Source organism: Acomys russatus, chromosome 9 (genome assembly GCF_903995435.1).
Source record: "Acomys russatus chromosome 9, mAcoRus1.1, whole genome shotgun sequence".
Lineage (NCBI taxonomy): Eukaryota > Metazoa > Chordata > Mammalia > Rodentia > Muridae > Acomys > Acomys russatus.
Genome location: NC_067145.1, coordinates 37,599,479 through 37,615,372, shown reverse-complemented (window position 1 = coordinate 37,615,372; position 15,894 = coordinate 37,599,479). Strand labels below are relative to the sequence as shown.

General features: G+C 42.5%; 1 protein-coding gene across 1 annotated transcript in view; it reads right to left on the bottom strand.

The window, feature by feature from the left end:
• Odad2 (outer dynein arm docking complex subunit 2) overlaps positions 1-15,894 on the bottom strand; it is a 154,255-nt gene that overhangs the window by 100,251 nt on the left and 38,110 nt on the right. The window contains exons 10-13 of the mRNA XM_051151159.1: positions 5,055-5,201; positions 4,469-4,678; positions 2,969-3,211; positions 2,195-2,305 (exon numbers count right to left, since the gene is read on the bottom strand). Of these exons, the coding sequence (XP_051007116.1) occupies positions 2,195-2,305; positions 2,969-3,211; positions 4,469-4,678; positions 5,055-5,201 (711 nt within the window). The remainder of the gene's footprint in view (positions 1-2,194; positions 2,306-2,968; positions 3,212-4,468; positions 4,679-5,054; positions 5,202-15,894) is intronic.

The window sequence follows — 15,894 nt, the reverse complement described above, 5'->3', positions numbered from 1 at the left end:
TACAGCACAGATACACGAAAAAACATGGCATAGAGACACAGGGAAAAGGCAGCCAACTGCAAGACTAGGACAGAGGCTTCTGAAGAAACTACCCTCGGACACCTTGATCACCCACATCTAGACTCCAGGAAACAAAACTCTTTTGAAGCCATCCAGTTTGTGGTTAGCAGCAGAATCCTTAGGAAATGAATGTAATTCCTGGGGTTTCTGACTTCGTTTGTAGTCCACCCACATGGTATATACTCACTTATAAGTGGATATGAGCCCAATATAGATGTCCTCTGAGAGACTTTACCCAGCAGGGGATCGGGACATGCTAGGACTCTGGGTGAGAGTGGTATGGAAGAATGGGGGGGGGAGGGGAGCCCGGCGTGGTGGCACATACCTTTAATCTCAGCACTCGGGAGGCAGAGGCAGGCAGATCTTTGTGAGTTCAAAGCCAGCCTGGTCTACAAAAGGAGTCCAGGACAGCCAAGGCTACACAGAGAAACCCTGTCTCAGAAAAAAAAAATAGGGGGATGGAAGGACCCAGAGGGTTCAAGAGCCCCACAAGGAGACCATCAAGGACGGCAGATCTGGACCCAGGGGAGCCTGCACAAAACTGTTATGCCAACCAAGGACAATGCATGCAGTAAACCTAGACCCCCAGTTCAGAGCTAACCAATGGACATCTCATTCTCTACAGTTGTGGGGAGAGCAGAGACGACCTCTGACACAACTCTGGTGGCCCCGATTTGATCACTTCCCCTTCATGGGTAAGACAGGCAGCACACAGAGGAAGGGGAAACAGGCTATCCAGGTGAGATTTGATAGGCTGTGGTCATGTGGTGGGGGAAGAGGTCCCTTTCTGTCAGAGGTCTAGAGGAAGGGAAAAGGTTGGAGAAGGAAGGAGGGCGGGAACGGGAAGGTACAAATGAGGAGAAAACAATCAGGATGTAATCTGAATAAATTATAATACATTTTTTAAGAAGTAAAAAAATGTAAAATAGTCCATCTGTACAACTAAACTGCAGATGCTATTGTATTTCAGATGTTTTTCAATTAGTATCATTTCTGTTTCAAGAGCTAATACAATATAACATATTGGAAAAAAGAAATGTGTGTGTGTGTGTGTGTGTGTGTGTGTGTGTGTGTGTGTGTGTGTGTGTGTGTAGAGAGAGAGAGAGAATGAATTCCTTGGGTAGTACACTCTGATTAGAGAGAAGCTGGTGTGGCTATAACCAGCCAGACATTCATTTTTCAAAGTCACCACTGACCATTCTAATATGTTCTCTGGTATATTGGAAGACAGTCCACAAAAAGTTAAGTTAATGGAGATGGAAATAAGTGAACTTATAACAAAAAAAAAAAAAAGGTATATACGGACACCAACACTCAATGAGAGCATGCAAATACATTCATTCATCTGATCTTGGTAGAAGAAAAATTTCCCAAGATCGCCATCTTTAAATAGAACCTGTGTAAAGCAACATGGGGTCACCATATACTAATGAGCTATTTTACCCTAAGTAAATTATTTTAGAGACAGTGAGGAAGATACGTCTTATCGAATGAAAATAATCAGACTAGCTGACACACTGGCACATGTTTGAGCAAATCTGACACCATCTCAGTAATAAAAGTTCTCAACCCTATAAGGGTTGAAGGTCTTGAAGACCCCTGGTATCCTTGCTAAAACTGCAGATTCCCAAGTGTTGGCAATGAAGCTGTGGCTCTGAAATCCACACTCTGCTATCTGTGTCTCGTGCTTGTGTCGTTATGTGAAGAGGAGGCTGGGATCATTTAGGAGCTGGGGACTAACTGGAAGAAGAGGGTCACTGACAGGGTGTTTGAGGAGTGTATTATTCCTGTCCACTTCCTGTCTCCCTCTTTCTCTCTCTCTCTTTTCTTTCTTCTCTCCTCTATCTCTTCTCTCTTCTCCTCTCCCCCCCCCCCCACTCCTTTTCTCCTTCCCTGTCAGAATGACCTCATCCACAGTCCTTGCCACTGTAGACCTGGGCTGCTCTACAATCATTACTTCAGCATGGCGGTCTGAAACAATGAACTCAAATCCATCTTTCCTCTTCAGTTTCTGCCAGGTACTTGAGACACAGTACACAAGAGAACATAGTGGGTAAGAGGAGGAGACAGTGTGTTTAGAAGCCCTGCCTTTAACCACAGGCGAAGGGGAGCTGTGGTAGAGAGCGGGCCCCACCTGGTAGATGGCCATGGCACAATGCTCCTGGAGTTGTTCGTTCTCACTGTTCAAGTTCTTCACAAGGTTCTCGATGATTCTCTCTGCCTTGATGGCAGCTCGGTAGTTTTCCTGGGAACATAAAGATATGGGTATTCACTTGTGCATGATGTGACTATAGTCACTTTCACTTATGAATGACCATGCGGAACAAACTGATCAGAGTCCAAGCCTCCCATACTTGCCCAATGATAGAACAACTGCCCGACACTGAAAGCAAAATGTCACAAGTTCTGATTTAGTTAAGATGTCTCGGGAAGAGGACCCTTTAGCTTTCATGTAAGCTTTAAGATTGTTTTGTTAACTAAAGGAAGAAAAAGTGGGCTGGGGTGAAGGCTCAGTGAATAACCCGGCTTAGCACTCAAGTGTGAGCACAGATTCTGATCAGCAGTGGCCACTTAAAAGCCAGGTGAGCAGGCCCAGGGGCCTGCCTGTAATCTCAGTGCTCAGGAGACAGAGATGGGATTCCCAGAGCAGGCTAGCTGGTTAGACAAACCAAATTCACAAGCCCCGAGTGCATCGAGACCCTGCCCCCGCCCCCAAAAAATAAAATTGACAGAAATCCAGGAAGACATTCAACGTCACGCTCTGGCCTAACTGTGCACACATGTGCCCTCTCACATGTGACCACACATGTACACATGCACAACCATGTGCACATACATAAAAAGCATGGGATGAGGAAAAGGAGGAGGGAAGGAAAGACAAGCAAAGAGAGCAGGATGGCTCAGGCACCTCTGATGCACATTCTTGCAGTGTTCCCACTACGGGAATAAGCATGTCCTCATGAGAAGTCTTCAGCAGCCGAGCCAGCAAGGGAATGCCCCCAGCTTTACGAATGGCTTCTTTGTTCGAGTGACTCTTACTGCAGCTCCAGAGTGCCAGGGCACCACAGCGAGCTACCTCTACATCTCTGGTCTCATACAGGCTTGGCTGAGTCGGTTCTGTTGAATTCTGTCCACAGTCCAATAGGGCAACCTATGAGAATAGATGTCCACAATGTACACAGACGCCTTTTCTACTTTTTATTATTTAAGTGTGTGTGTTGTAGGTGTGTGCACATGTGTGGCTGTATGGTTATGCGCATGCCAAGGCCCATGTGTGCAGGTCAGTTGACAGCTTTCAGGCTTAGAATGTTTCCGTCTCTGAGACTTACTGCATAATAAGCTCACCCTTACTTGTTCTTTCTGAGCTCTGGGCTTGCTGGTTCAGCTCAGCTGGTCTGGCTCAAGCTCTTCTCCCAGCTGACGTACACATTCTAGCTTCTCTCTTGGCCCAGAATTGCTCTGCTTGGCCCAAACTAACTCAGCCATCTGCTCCATCTCATTTCCTGGCTTATTCCATCTTTACCGGAGTTCTCTCTCTGCAACCCATATCTCTATTACAGTCCTGGTAAAACTGCCTCTCTCTGAATAACTGTCTTTTAAGTAAGCTCCCCTTTCCTCTTTCTTTTCATGAGAATTGAGCACATCCTATTCTGTCAAAGATTCTCTTTTTTTTTTTTTTTTTTTTAGGTTTTTCGAGACAGGGTTTCTCTGTGTAGCCTTGGCCATCCTGGACTCACTTTGTAGACCAGGCTGGCCTCGAACTCACAGCGATATGTCTGCCTCTGCCTCCCGAGTGCTGGGATTAAAGGTGTGCGCCACCACACCCGGCCTAAAGATTCTCTTATTTATCACCTTTTGTGCCACTCAATTAGACATTTCAAACATGGGTGCTTCCTTCTACAAGCTAACTTTACCTTTGTTTCAGATTAAAGATATGTACCACCACACCTGGACCTAAGCATTTCTTTGCCTGATACTTGCTCTATACCAGACGGACCTTGAACTCAGTTCTATTTGCCTCTGTCTCCTGGATTAAGGTGTGTTTGTACTCCAGCTGGATCACACAGACCTAGAAGGCCTTTGGATGTGCTCTCTTGCCAGAACAACTGTAAAATGATACAAACCCCCGAGATGTTTTTGGTCATGGCGTTTAACACAGCAATAGGAAACCAGCTGGAACAGTATTTTTTAAGTTCTCTATTATTGAAAATTGGGTTGAACATTGATTTATGGCCCTTGTTAATGTAAATTCATGTACATCATTCTTAAAGACATGTTACAAAAATAATTTTTAAAAAAGACTCTTGGGCCATACATCGTGATGACTTGAACACAGAGCAGCAGGTAAGACCAGGAGGCAAGGCTGTGAGGATGTCTGCTAGTGTCTGGAGACTGTAGTGGTACTCACCAGCTTGGTGATGCCACCATGATGTCTCACCACCCGCCGGGCTCTCTTGAACTTGGCAACATTTGCTATCGTCTCAGCTGCCAAACACTTAAGACTCTTGTGTGGAGAATCGAGTATATTAACCATAATTGGTAGGCCCCCAAGGTCAACAATATTACGTCTGATTTGAGGATTGTAACTGATTTCCTTCAGGATTTTTAATGAACCAATCTACATGGTGGGGAAAAAAGTGACAGATGGTTGAGAGTTTAATATATGCCCAGCACTGTGCTTTTTAAATAGTCTGAGTCTACCTAAAAGCCTTCCCCAATTAAGGTTTTTAAAGAAATAGTTTCCATCCCTGATGGTTACACACATCCTTTATGTTTTCCTTCATTTATATATACAAACAGTTCTCCTTCCAAAGGCACAAGCAGCTCACAGAAAGAGAAACAAGAAAATGAGAAAGGAAAGAAAATGCAGCAAACCGACCATCAACAATGACAGTAAATGGCAAAGAGATAGAAAGATGTAGCAAATGCCCAGAGCTTCCAAGAGAGCTGTGAGAGGACGTAGGCCTTCTCAGTCATTGTGACAAAGCCCTTACCTTGCATTTGACTTCATCTGTATCAAGCAGATTGATTAAGACTTCAAGACCTCCAACGTCTCTAATTGCCAGCTGACAGGTCTCTTGAGCTAAGTTGAAATCCCTCATGGAACACAAGGCAATCACCGTTGCTGTCTGATTTCCCCCCTAGGAAGATACAATGCCATATAAAGGTTAAATAAAGCCACATTCCCATACAGATGACTCCGCAAGAGAGGAAATGAGTCTCCCCATACACACCACATAAAAATTTTAAAAGTTCTCTGAGTGGGTTATAATTTGTTAAATGAATTATGGTGAGCCAAAGTATGGAAAGGCTGTTCAGAGCATCATAAAATGTTATTCCAATTAAACGCCTGCATTTACAGTGGGGGCTCCTTTTAAACAGCTACAACAGTGGGTGATATGAAGGCATTAAATAGAGTCCAGGGGCGCACCTTAAGAGAGTTACTGAAGGATGGAAGTTGTATGTTGAGGCAGTAAGTGGACCCCCAGTTCTTGATTGGTGCACTGGGCAATGAATTTTACTTCTGAAATTTTCCCTTACTAAGATTGAGAAATGCATTCTTTTGGTCTTTGCCCAGTTTCCTGGCACACAATTCTTAAATCCTTGTAATCTTCAAAGCGATACATGTCCTTTACACGCTATTGTGTTGGCTGGTCTCCTTTGTTTGAGGTCAGGATTCTGGCTGTGCTCAAGAGGACAGGAGGCTGAAGATGATGCTCGAACGTTATAGAGAGTTTGGGGTGACTGTTCAGACAGCAAACTGTCTCTGTCGTTTTCTCATTTTGGAAGCTGCTCACCTGCATTTCTGGTTTACTCAGGTAATTAAGTTTTATTCCTTCTCAAGATTTTGATGGGGCTGAAGACCAGATAGTTTAGCCTTACGATTCAGTTTAGTAGTTTAGGTGTTAAGATGTTTTTAGGTTCTAGATAGATGTTTTAAGTTGATAAAGATAAGAAATGAGAGATATTGATTTACATTTAGAATTTTAGAGTCATCAAGATAGGAAAGATGTTTTCTTTGAGGTTGCTAAACACAAAGAGCCAAAACACTATGAATGTAATGTTTATATAATTCCTGATTGTTTCATGGTTCTTCTTGCTATATTTAGCTTATTTTATTTATGTGTAATAATATAAAGGTATATGTAAAAAAGAAATATAATTTTAAAAAATTAGGGAAAAAAGGAGGACAAAAGGTAACCCTAAGGATTGGGAATTGCAACTTTATCAGTTAGCTGTATGAAAAGGAGCAGGCGTGGAGGTTAAGTTGGTCAGTAATGGCTAAATTTTTCATCAAACAGTCTCCATAAAAAATCCCAAAGGAGATGGCATTCCTGAGGAGGGAGGAGTATGCCCAGAAAGGGCAGAGAAGCCCTTGCCCGATACAACTCTTCAAGTCTTAATGACATTCTTTGTAACTAACCAATGTGCTGGTTAGTTATGATCAAGTTTACACAGCTAGGGTCATCTGGGAAGCAGAAATCCTCAAATGTCTCCATCAAACTGACCTGTAGTCAAGTGTGAGGTGTGGTTTTTGATTAATGGTTGATGGTTGATGTGAAAAGGCCCACCCACTCACTACCTGGGTGCCTCCCCTGGGCAAGTGACCCTAGGCTGCATACGGAAGCAGGCTGCACAAGGCATGAGGAAGCAGCCAGTGAGCAGCACTCTTCCATGGCATCTGCTTCCGTTCCTGCTTCCAGGTTCCTGCCCTGAGTTTCTGTCTTGACTTCCCAGCATGGTAGACTGTGAGCTGTAAAATGATGCAAACCTTTTCCTCCCTGAGATGCTTTTGGTCACGGTGTTTTTCACGGCAATAGGAAACAAGCTAGAACATGCAGTGAACATGTTTTCCTGAGGCCTGTGAGGGGTTCTAGAAGGGTCATCAAACTTGATGGGAGTGTTGTGAAAGTCCTGTGTGTATGCACTGAGGAGCAGGGCTCACACCTGGCCTTGTCATGGGCACCAGAAGCACAAGAGAAGGCCATTTTGAGGAGCCTCCATTGGAGCCCCTCAGTTTCAGAAGAGGCGTTTTTCTGTAGGGTAAAAGCCCTCACACTCTTTGAAGTTGCAAACATCTATGGAGGAAGACATGGACTTTTGGTGTGACAGGAGAAGAAAAATGTTTTTCCTTCACATATGTACATGGAACATTCTAGAACAGAGTAACTGGGGAGAGGGAGACAATATGGAAAGTAGCAGAACATCAGAACCTAGAGTAGGGGCTGGGAGGGCTGTGGGGGAAGCAGAAAGTAATTCTCTAAGACCTGAAGATGTGCAGCTTAGAAGGAAATAGAAACATCATGGCTGTAAGTGACTCAACAGACAAGTGGTCCAACAGAGAAAAATCACTGAGACTTATCACAGATGGCAAAGTGCCCTTCTTTAGAATTAAAAAAAAAAAAAAAACCACCTGAGATATTAATGAGGTAATGAGGACTTTGCCTTCATTAAGGGATTAAGACCAGTATGAATTGGATTGGTTAGCATGAGTGTGGATTCTGTCTCCATGGGCCGCCCTTTGCCCAATGGAAAGAGCAAGAAGGCCATTACCAGATGCCAATAATGGTGCTGGATGACTTACTAGCCTCTAAAATAGTGAGAGATAAATGTCTTTCCTTTAATAAGTCCTGATAGTGTGTCAAACTGTTATAAAACAGACTAACAGACTGAAAGAGAGAATGTAACCATTGTACATTTATGTTAAAATACATATTTATGATGCACTTATACTTTCTACTTAGCCATATTTTAACATATAAAGATAAAATTAGCAACCAAAGATACACTTTTATATAATGGATAATACATAAAGGCTACACAGAATAGAAATAGCAAACAGCAAGATTCCTCCTTATATCACACGTGCACATACACAATTCCTCTGTGAAGTTAATATAACTTATTACTTGTAAGACAAGAAACTATGGGGGAATTATTTAATGGTGTACTTCAAAGGGCAAAGAGGGAGAGATCCAGAGGCCTGCTTTATTTGTTCTAAGGGAACGCCCTGTGGTGCAGGTGGTGCTGGCCGTTTTCCCTCCCTTTAGGTACGCCAGATTGTCCTTGTGTAAAGAGGAGGTTTATAATGACAAGAGCAGTTCACCACCTACGTGGAAATGACTTATAGTTCCATGTCTCTTTCTTCTATCAAGAGAAACACAGCCACCATTTAACTACCATCAGCTTCAAGGTATAAAATTAAAAACCTCGTCTCCTTAGCATTGGGCTAATGGCCCCATTATTGGAGGGCACAATGCTCTCATGTACAACTGATTTCTACTTTCCATCTAGAAAAGACAGACAGAAAGGAAGCAGAAACCTCACAGAGGAGTGTACATGCCTTCTAGTTCATCCTCAGGTAAAGGAAGCAGAATGACACACAGAAAGGTGGAAGTCAAGGGAGGAAGGATCCTTCCAATGCGGAAGTAAATGTTCCCGTGGCTAAAGGCAGCAGACGGGCCCAGGATGTGCTGACGACTCCGAACCAGCTTCTTCTATTGCGTGTTTAGAAAGTCAAGCCAGGAGCTGCAGGTGGAAAAAAAGTCTTCAGGGAGAGTTTGGACAGGCATGGCTGCAGAAGAGACCCTGACATGGGACCCCCGACTGCACTGTCTGGACATTCTTGGTTGCACATAATCCAGATTTCTCTTGACAGCTGTTTTTCTTTAGTAGAATTTTTGGATTAACATTCAGTGCAGTCTTTGTGTATTTTGTCCACTTTGCTGACTTTCTCCTTCCAGCCTCTTCTTTCTTTTGAGCATCATGTCACACTCACTATAATCAACAGCATACGTGGTTCTAAAAAGCCATTTATTACACGAAGTGCCCAAAAGGTGCGATCTTATGTTTTTCTGAATTATCTATGTCTAGGCCAATGTCAGAATCAAAGAAAATATTCAGATTTATTGGTATGAAGTTAGAGCCTTATAGAAAAAACTTTCTGTAAATCAGCCTTTTTTTTCTGAAAATCTGGAAACATATTCACAAGCTTGAGGGATTTTTTTAGAACAGTTTTATATTAGGAAAAGTTAGTTTTTCCACATTTCAGGATTTCCTTCGACTCTTGTCACTGACCACACTCCCAGAAGGATTATAAATCTTTCAGAATGAATACCAGAAGACGGGAGCCAAAATATCCAACATACGGAGCCACAAACGCTGGCCATTGCCGTTCTTCTAAACACCAGCTTTGTAAAGGATCCTGGATGCTTGTCTAGACCCCGTGCACATCCAGCCGAGCAGAAGCCACACACCTTTGTCTCTTTTTCACAACTAAATCTGCCAAGAACATCATTAGCTGCTGATACTTATTTTCTTTTTTTTTTTTTTTTTTTTTTTTTTTTTTTTTTTTTGTCACACACTTGCATCTGTAGAGCTTTAAAAGCTGGAGAAAACATAGTAAAATATATTTTACTAGCTTCTGAAGGGTTTTCAGAAATGTATCCTGCGAACTTTTCCATTTCTGAAATGAATGCAATTCTTTTGCTGGTTTGACTTCCGGCCTGGCTCCTGCTCAGCCGTCTTCAGCCTCCATCTCCTGCAGCTTAAATTTCTCTCTTCACCCAGAAGGTGTTTGTCCACTGTCACAATCAGCTTACAGTGTGCAGAGCTAAAATGACTGCTGCTCTCTTGCACTTGTATACCTTACTCACCTCTCTCTACTATTCTCTTATATAATATTATGAACACTATACAGTTTTTTTGTTTGCTTGCTTGTTTGTTTGTTTATAGTATTGAGGACTGATATGGCCCTTCTCATACTAAACATACACCCAAGCCACAATTTCAGTCCATGTTTTGGTGGGAAAGATAAATGCTCCAGTAATGGTCGTGGGAACTGCTAAGCAAGTCATACTTGGTTTTCATGTGCACTAAAGAAATAAAAAAAATAAAGAATTGCTTTTATTCCTTTACAGTGAGCAAACTGTTGGCCTGCAGTAAAAGCTCTTAACAGAATTAATACCTGATCTAACATTTCTTTTTTGCAGGTGTATGGATGCTCACATGTGTGTAGGTGCACATATGTGTGCATGCATGTAGAGGCCAAACGTTGACATTATTGTCTTCCTTGATCTCTCTTCATCTTACATGTATTGAATTGAGACCCCATACCTGATCTTGCCAGTCCACATACTTTGGCTCACCAGCTTGCTCTAGGATCCCCTGACTCCACCTCCCATATGCTGGGAAGATATATACACAGGTTTCCAAACTTGTCTGGCATTTACATGAACACTATTGATCCTATCTCCTGGCCTCATGCAAGCATAGCAAGCGCTTTGCTTCCACTGAGCCGTTACCCAACTCAGCATTTCTTTTTGAAAGGCAGCATGAAATAAAGCTATTTTTTTGTAAACAATAAAATCTTTGAAATAAGGAAATACTATACTATCTGCAGTAAAGTGTAATGTTCCCTCTCGCTGACTCTGAGAAAGAAATAAGCTTTCAGTGTGTTGAGATAACTATTTTCAAGCTAGCTCAAATCAATTTGTATTCTGTGATTGACACGCTCACTATTTTCCCAGCCTGGTGACAAACACTAGATGCCTATAAACAAAACCAGACCTGCTCCTGGCCCTCCTGGAATGTAAGGGGTTACAGAAGAGAAAGAGTTTTATTTTTTTTAAAGCCCACCTGAATGAAAAAAATAAACTTTATTATAAAAGTTTGCAAGTAAAATAAAAAACCCCTACACATTGAAATTAATCAAACTCAACGTCTACAAATCTCAGAGGACTGCTTTACGTTTAGAACGAGTGAAATGCTGTCTGGAAAGTAGCACAAAGCAGGAGCATGCGCAGCATGGATGAACCTGTGCCACCCTGACACAGAGGAAGGATGTCTAAACAGAAATCTGTGTGGAGGGTAGGAGTTTTCCCTGGTAGCAGAGGAGGGGATGTGATATATGTGCGGAAGCCCCGTGTGACGTGGAGTGAGGCCTGGTTAAGGTCTCTTAGAGTCAGTGTGGAATAATATTCCCTGAGTGGTCATGTGGGACGTGATGAGCCAGGAACCCAAGTGGGCAAGTGCAGCTCCTGCCCAGGGGCCGCCCTGGAGGTTGTAATCTTTAATAAGTTGAGACAGGGTCTCCCTCAGTAGCCCAGGCTGGCCTTCAACTCACTCTACAGACAAGAACAGCCTTCAACTCCTACTCCTCGGGCATCTACTTTCCTTAACAGAGGGACTGTGGCGTGTGCCACCACACCAGGATGGATCGGCCAGGATGAGCCAACGACATCTCTGAAAGATCACCCCAGCTGTGGGAGTTCCCGGCTGGAAGAGCTAAGCGCGTACGTGCAGAAACATCTGGCTTACCAAAAAGTTCCAGAGAAGAGACGGAGTCTGGAGTGGCTGAAGCGACTCAGCATGTACCACAAGGGGACTTTAGAATTGAATTTGCTGAGTTTTCCTCTGTCCGGGAAAGGGTACTATAAGAGGAAACCCCAGAGGGCAATGTACAGGCAGGGTCCTCGTAGGCATGTATTGTCAGGGATCCCCTCGGCCCAGTGGGACAGTGAGGAAGACACAATCCCACCAGACGCTTCTCTTGTCGCGCCCCCCACCTCCTGTGATTAAGAAGTAGAGGGTTACCTGTTAAAGAAGCCACATCGCCACCACAGCACACGCAGCTGGCGCTGGATATTCTCGGCATTTTCCCTCCAAAAATACCACTCAGGAAAAAAAAAAAAATACCCAACTCCTTTCAGCGTCTGCTCGTTAACGATGACAGAGGGCCCAGAGCCCGGCAGAGCCTGGAGACGTCTCCCAGGATCAGAAATAGCAAAAGGTATTCAAGTGACTGGCGTATGACCAAGTGAGTCAAAGCAGTAAAAGTCCATTGCTTGGCCTTCTGTTTATTTGCAAATCTATTTTATACTGATGCGTCAGCACTCGTAAACTTAAGACTTGACAGAACCCCAAGGAAAAAGAGAAAATAATGTTTATTTTTTTTAAAGGAAAAAGAAAAGTGTGTGTGTGTGTGTGTGTGTGTGTGTGTGTGTGTGTGTCTTTAATGAAAATTAGACTCAAGGCTGTCATTGCAGAAGCTTGCTAATTTTTTTTTCTTTACTTAAAATGGGTAAGCAGCGATGCTAGGATTCTACATGTATTCCTTTGAAATAGCCGAGGAACATTTGTGGAAATTAACAATTTACTGGATCATGTTAGTGACTACACTGTGGAAAAGTTGTAGCAAATGTAATTGCCTTCCTAAAAAGTTACAAGACAAGGAACTCAATAATGACAATATTTAATAGAATAGTTCAGTAAAGTAGCTATAGACAAGGATAAAACGAATGACCTGGCACCCATAGCCCCAGAATAATAAATCAAAATAGGTAACGTGAAAAAAATCCGCATGTTGGTATTAATAACAGTAGAACTATCTATGAATAAATCTCACAAGAAAGGTTTACTATGTATAGAGGAAAGCTCTGTACTTTAGTGAAGAATGAAAATGACAATGAATTAGAGGGTCACACCAAGCTTAAATGAGGTGACTCGATGTTATTAAAAACTTAATTCACTCAGCCAAGCATGGTGGCGCACGCCTTTAACCCCAGCACTTGGTAGGCAGAGGCAGGTGGACTGTTGTGAGTCCAAGGCCATCCTTGTCTACAAAAGTGAGTCCAGGACAGCCAACGCTACACAGAGAGACCCTGTCTCAAAAAAATCAAAAAAAAAAAAAAAAAGAAAGAAAGAAAGAAAGAAAGAAAAAGAAAAAAATTAATTCACTCAATAGTAACTTACAAATTCATGTGAATCAACTGGAATCTCAAACATTTTTCCCTTTAAACATGATTCTTAACTCATTATAAAGGTGACCTGATGCCAGTCGTGGTGGCATACGCCAGGAACCCCTGAGCTCCGGAGGCTGAGACAGGAAGGTAACAGGTGTGAAGCTAGACTGGAAGATGAGGCAGGAGAGTCATGGGTTTGGGGCAATCTGACCTATCCAGTGTGATCCTATGGCAAAACAACAACAAAAATAGTAGAAATAGAAATATACAAAAATTGCTTTTTAAATACTGAAAACAAGCAAATACTAAAATACATCAAAGCCGTACAGTATGGAACCAGCCTAGGCACTAAATAAAGCAGGAAACTCCTCTGAGCGTGACAATGTCTCTAGTGGTGGTACAAGGCCACTGCAGGGCAGGGCAGATGAGCCAATAGCCTGTGTTGACAACTAACAGAGGCAAAAAGTAGTTGGATATTGCCTATAATACATATCTGCGAACCCAAATACGTTAGATCTGGGCTTATTTTAAAAGCTAAAAAAAAAAAAAAAAAAAAAAAAAACCCTGTAAGTTTCTCGTAGCTGGACGGACACATGTTTCTCCAGGTCTGAGATCCTGTCTTGTGTGGTTTTACTGATGGTATGCTCTATGCCTTCATTACGGTACTCTACGCAGAGGCCATGGCTGACTACAGGGAATCAGTGTGTTCTGCACGTAGAAGGGCAGGTGTACATGTGAACCCACAGCAGTTGTGACAATATGCACAAGAGCCGTGCAAGCTCAAGTCACACAAAATACCGGCCTGGAGATGGGAGGTGGCAAGGAGTACCACTCCTAGCAGGGAGCTATTGGCAACTGCTAGAAGAAGGGTTCCATTTTCTTTAAGAGTCAGCCCATCGTAGGTTGACTATGCTCCAAGCAAAACCGCACATTAAGAATATATGGGAAGGACAAATTGTACTTGATGGGCCTAAAACATGAAAAAAGACATGAAATTGAGCAGGTAAAGAAGAAGGGGCTGGATCTGGGGGGAGTTAGTGGAGGAGTGAATGTGATCAAACACACTTAGAAAATTCTCAAAGAGCTTATAAAACTGAGAAAAATATTAACAACAGAATAAAATAAAGTAAAATAAAATTTGAACACACACACACACAGATGTCCACCAGAAGTAAAAATATTTCTGCCATCCTTAGCTAGCTTTATTAAAGCCTTATTAAGGAAACAAATTGTAGATAGGAAGTTTTGTGATACTTTGATGGAAGATGCCAGCAATCAGTAGAGTAGCCAAAGGGTTCATTTGTGTCATCAAGAATAAAATGCCGCATAAAACAAAAGGTGAAGATATGATACAATGTCATATGACAAATGACAACAATTAACAGCCTTCTTAGTGGTCAGCAATATGCAAGCCCAAAGAAAACACACTAGCAAAAATGAAAAACACTGAAAACTCATGAGACCTTGTAGCCGTCGATTTTAACCCCCGATGAAGGACCTCATTGTCCTGGAGACATTTTTAAAGACTCAGTATCTAGACCCCATCTCAGACCAATTCAACCAAACCCACGTGAACGGCCGCCTGGGCATTGGGGTTTGCTGTTTGTTTGCTTTCATCTTAACACCCTTGAACGGTTCAACTCAATATCGAGAGTCGAAAACACTGTTAGTGTAGAATGCTGACATGTGTTTATTGCAGAGACATAACAAATTTTCTTTTCTGTACACTAAAACTTCCATCATTAGTCCCCTTTAAAAGAAAAAAAAATAGTAAGTCTTCTCAAACTTCAGGCTGAGCATGTTCTTTCATTTTGAAAGTAACCTTATTGACTCTGGGGAGGTGGCTCAGTCCCTTTTGCCCAAGCACAAGGGCCTGAACCTGGGAGCCTGGGGTCCCAGCACTGGGACCATGGGGAAACAATTGGAACCTTGGAGCTCATAATGTGGGAAGACAAACAGTGTTGACTTCTTGCCTGACACACCTGTATACCTGCACACATACATGTACACACACCAATACGAACATATCCATGAAACGCACTCCCAAAACTAATGTTGCTCTGGAAAAAGTTGATATGCAAACATTTGTACATATTTAATATGTACATTTGATGATTCATGTGGGTGCCAGGGGTGGATTCTAGGGGTCCAATCTTAGGTCCTCAGATCTGTAAGGCAAGTACTTTAGCCCCAATCCATCTTCCCAGCCCAAACCTGTTCAATGTCTTAAGTGTGTGCATATTGTACAGATTCTTATTACTTCTTTTTAAGACAGAGGACCTCAGAGTCTTTTCAGCTGCTGTCATAAGCCACCTTAACAAAAGCAGTTTCATGGATAAGAAGTTTAAGTTCATAGACAAAGGGTACAGACCAACCAGATGGCAGCTTGAAGTGGCTGGTCACATCACACCTACAGTCAGGAGACAGAAAGGAATTCATGCCCTCAGCTCACTCTCCTTTTATTGGCCTAAGCCCCAGTCTAGAGAATAGAGCCACCAACAGGGAAGGTTCTCTCTTTAGTTTACCTAATCAGGCATGCCCAAGGCTTGTCCCCCCTGGTGACTCCAAATCTCATTAAGTAGACAATTGAGTTTAACTACCACACAGGGTCTAGCTCTATAGTGCAGGCTAGCCCCTTGAACTTGCTATATAACTCAGACACACTTTGGACTCAATCTCCTGCCTCTGCCTCCTCAGTGTTGGGATTATAGGTGTGTATCATTATACAGGGCTAAAATTTGTTCACCTCTTATTTAAGTAAAAAAAAATCCCACACACTAAACAACTCCACATTAGAATTCTCAAGAATTTGTATTCCCACACTACCTTTTTAAGAATCCATCCCACAGAAGTAGTGCATGTATCTAAGGAATGCACCCAGATATTTGCAGTATAACTAGAGTAAAATTTATACATTAACACTAAGGGAACTGCTAAACAAATAAATGCTTACCTATAAGGAAACACTACATAGTAATTAAAAGGGCCAAAACAAAGCACAATATTAAATATAAAAAGAAAGACGTAAGCTGAGCATGATGGTTTGCTCCTACAGTGTCAGTGCCCAGCATTGCCATTAGTGCACAGACAG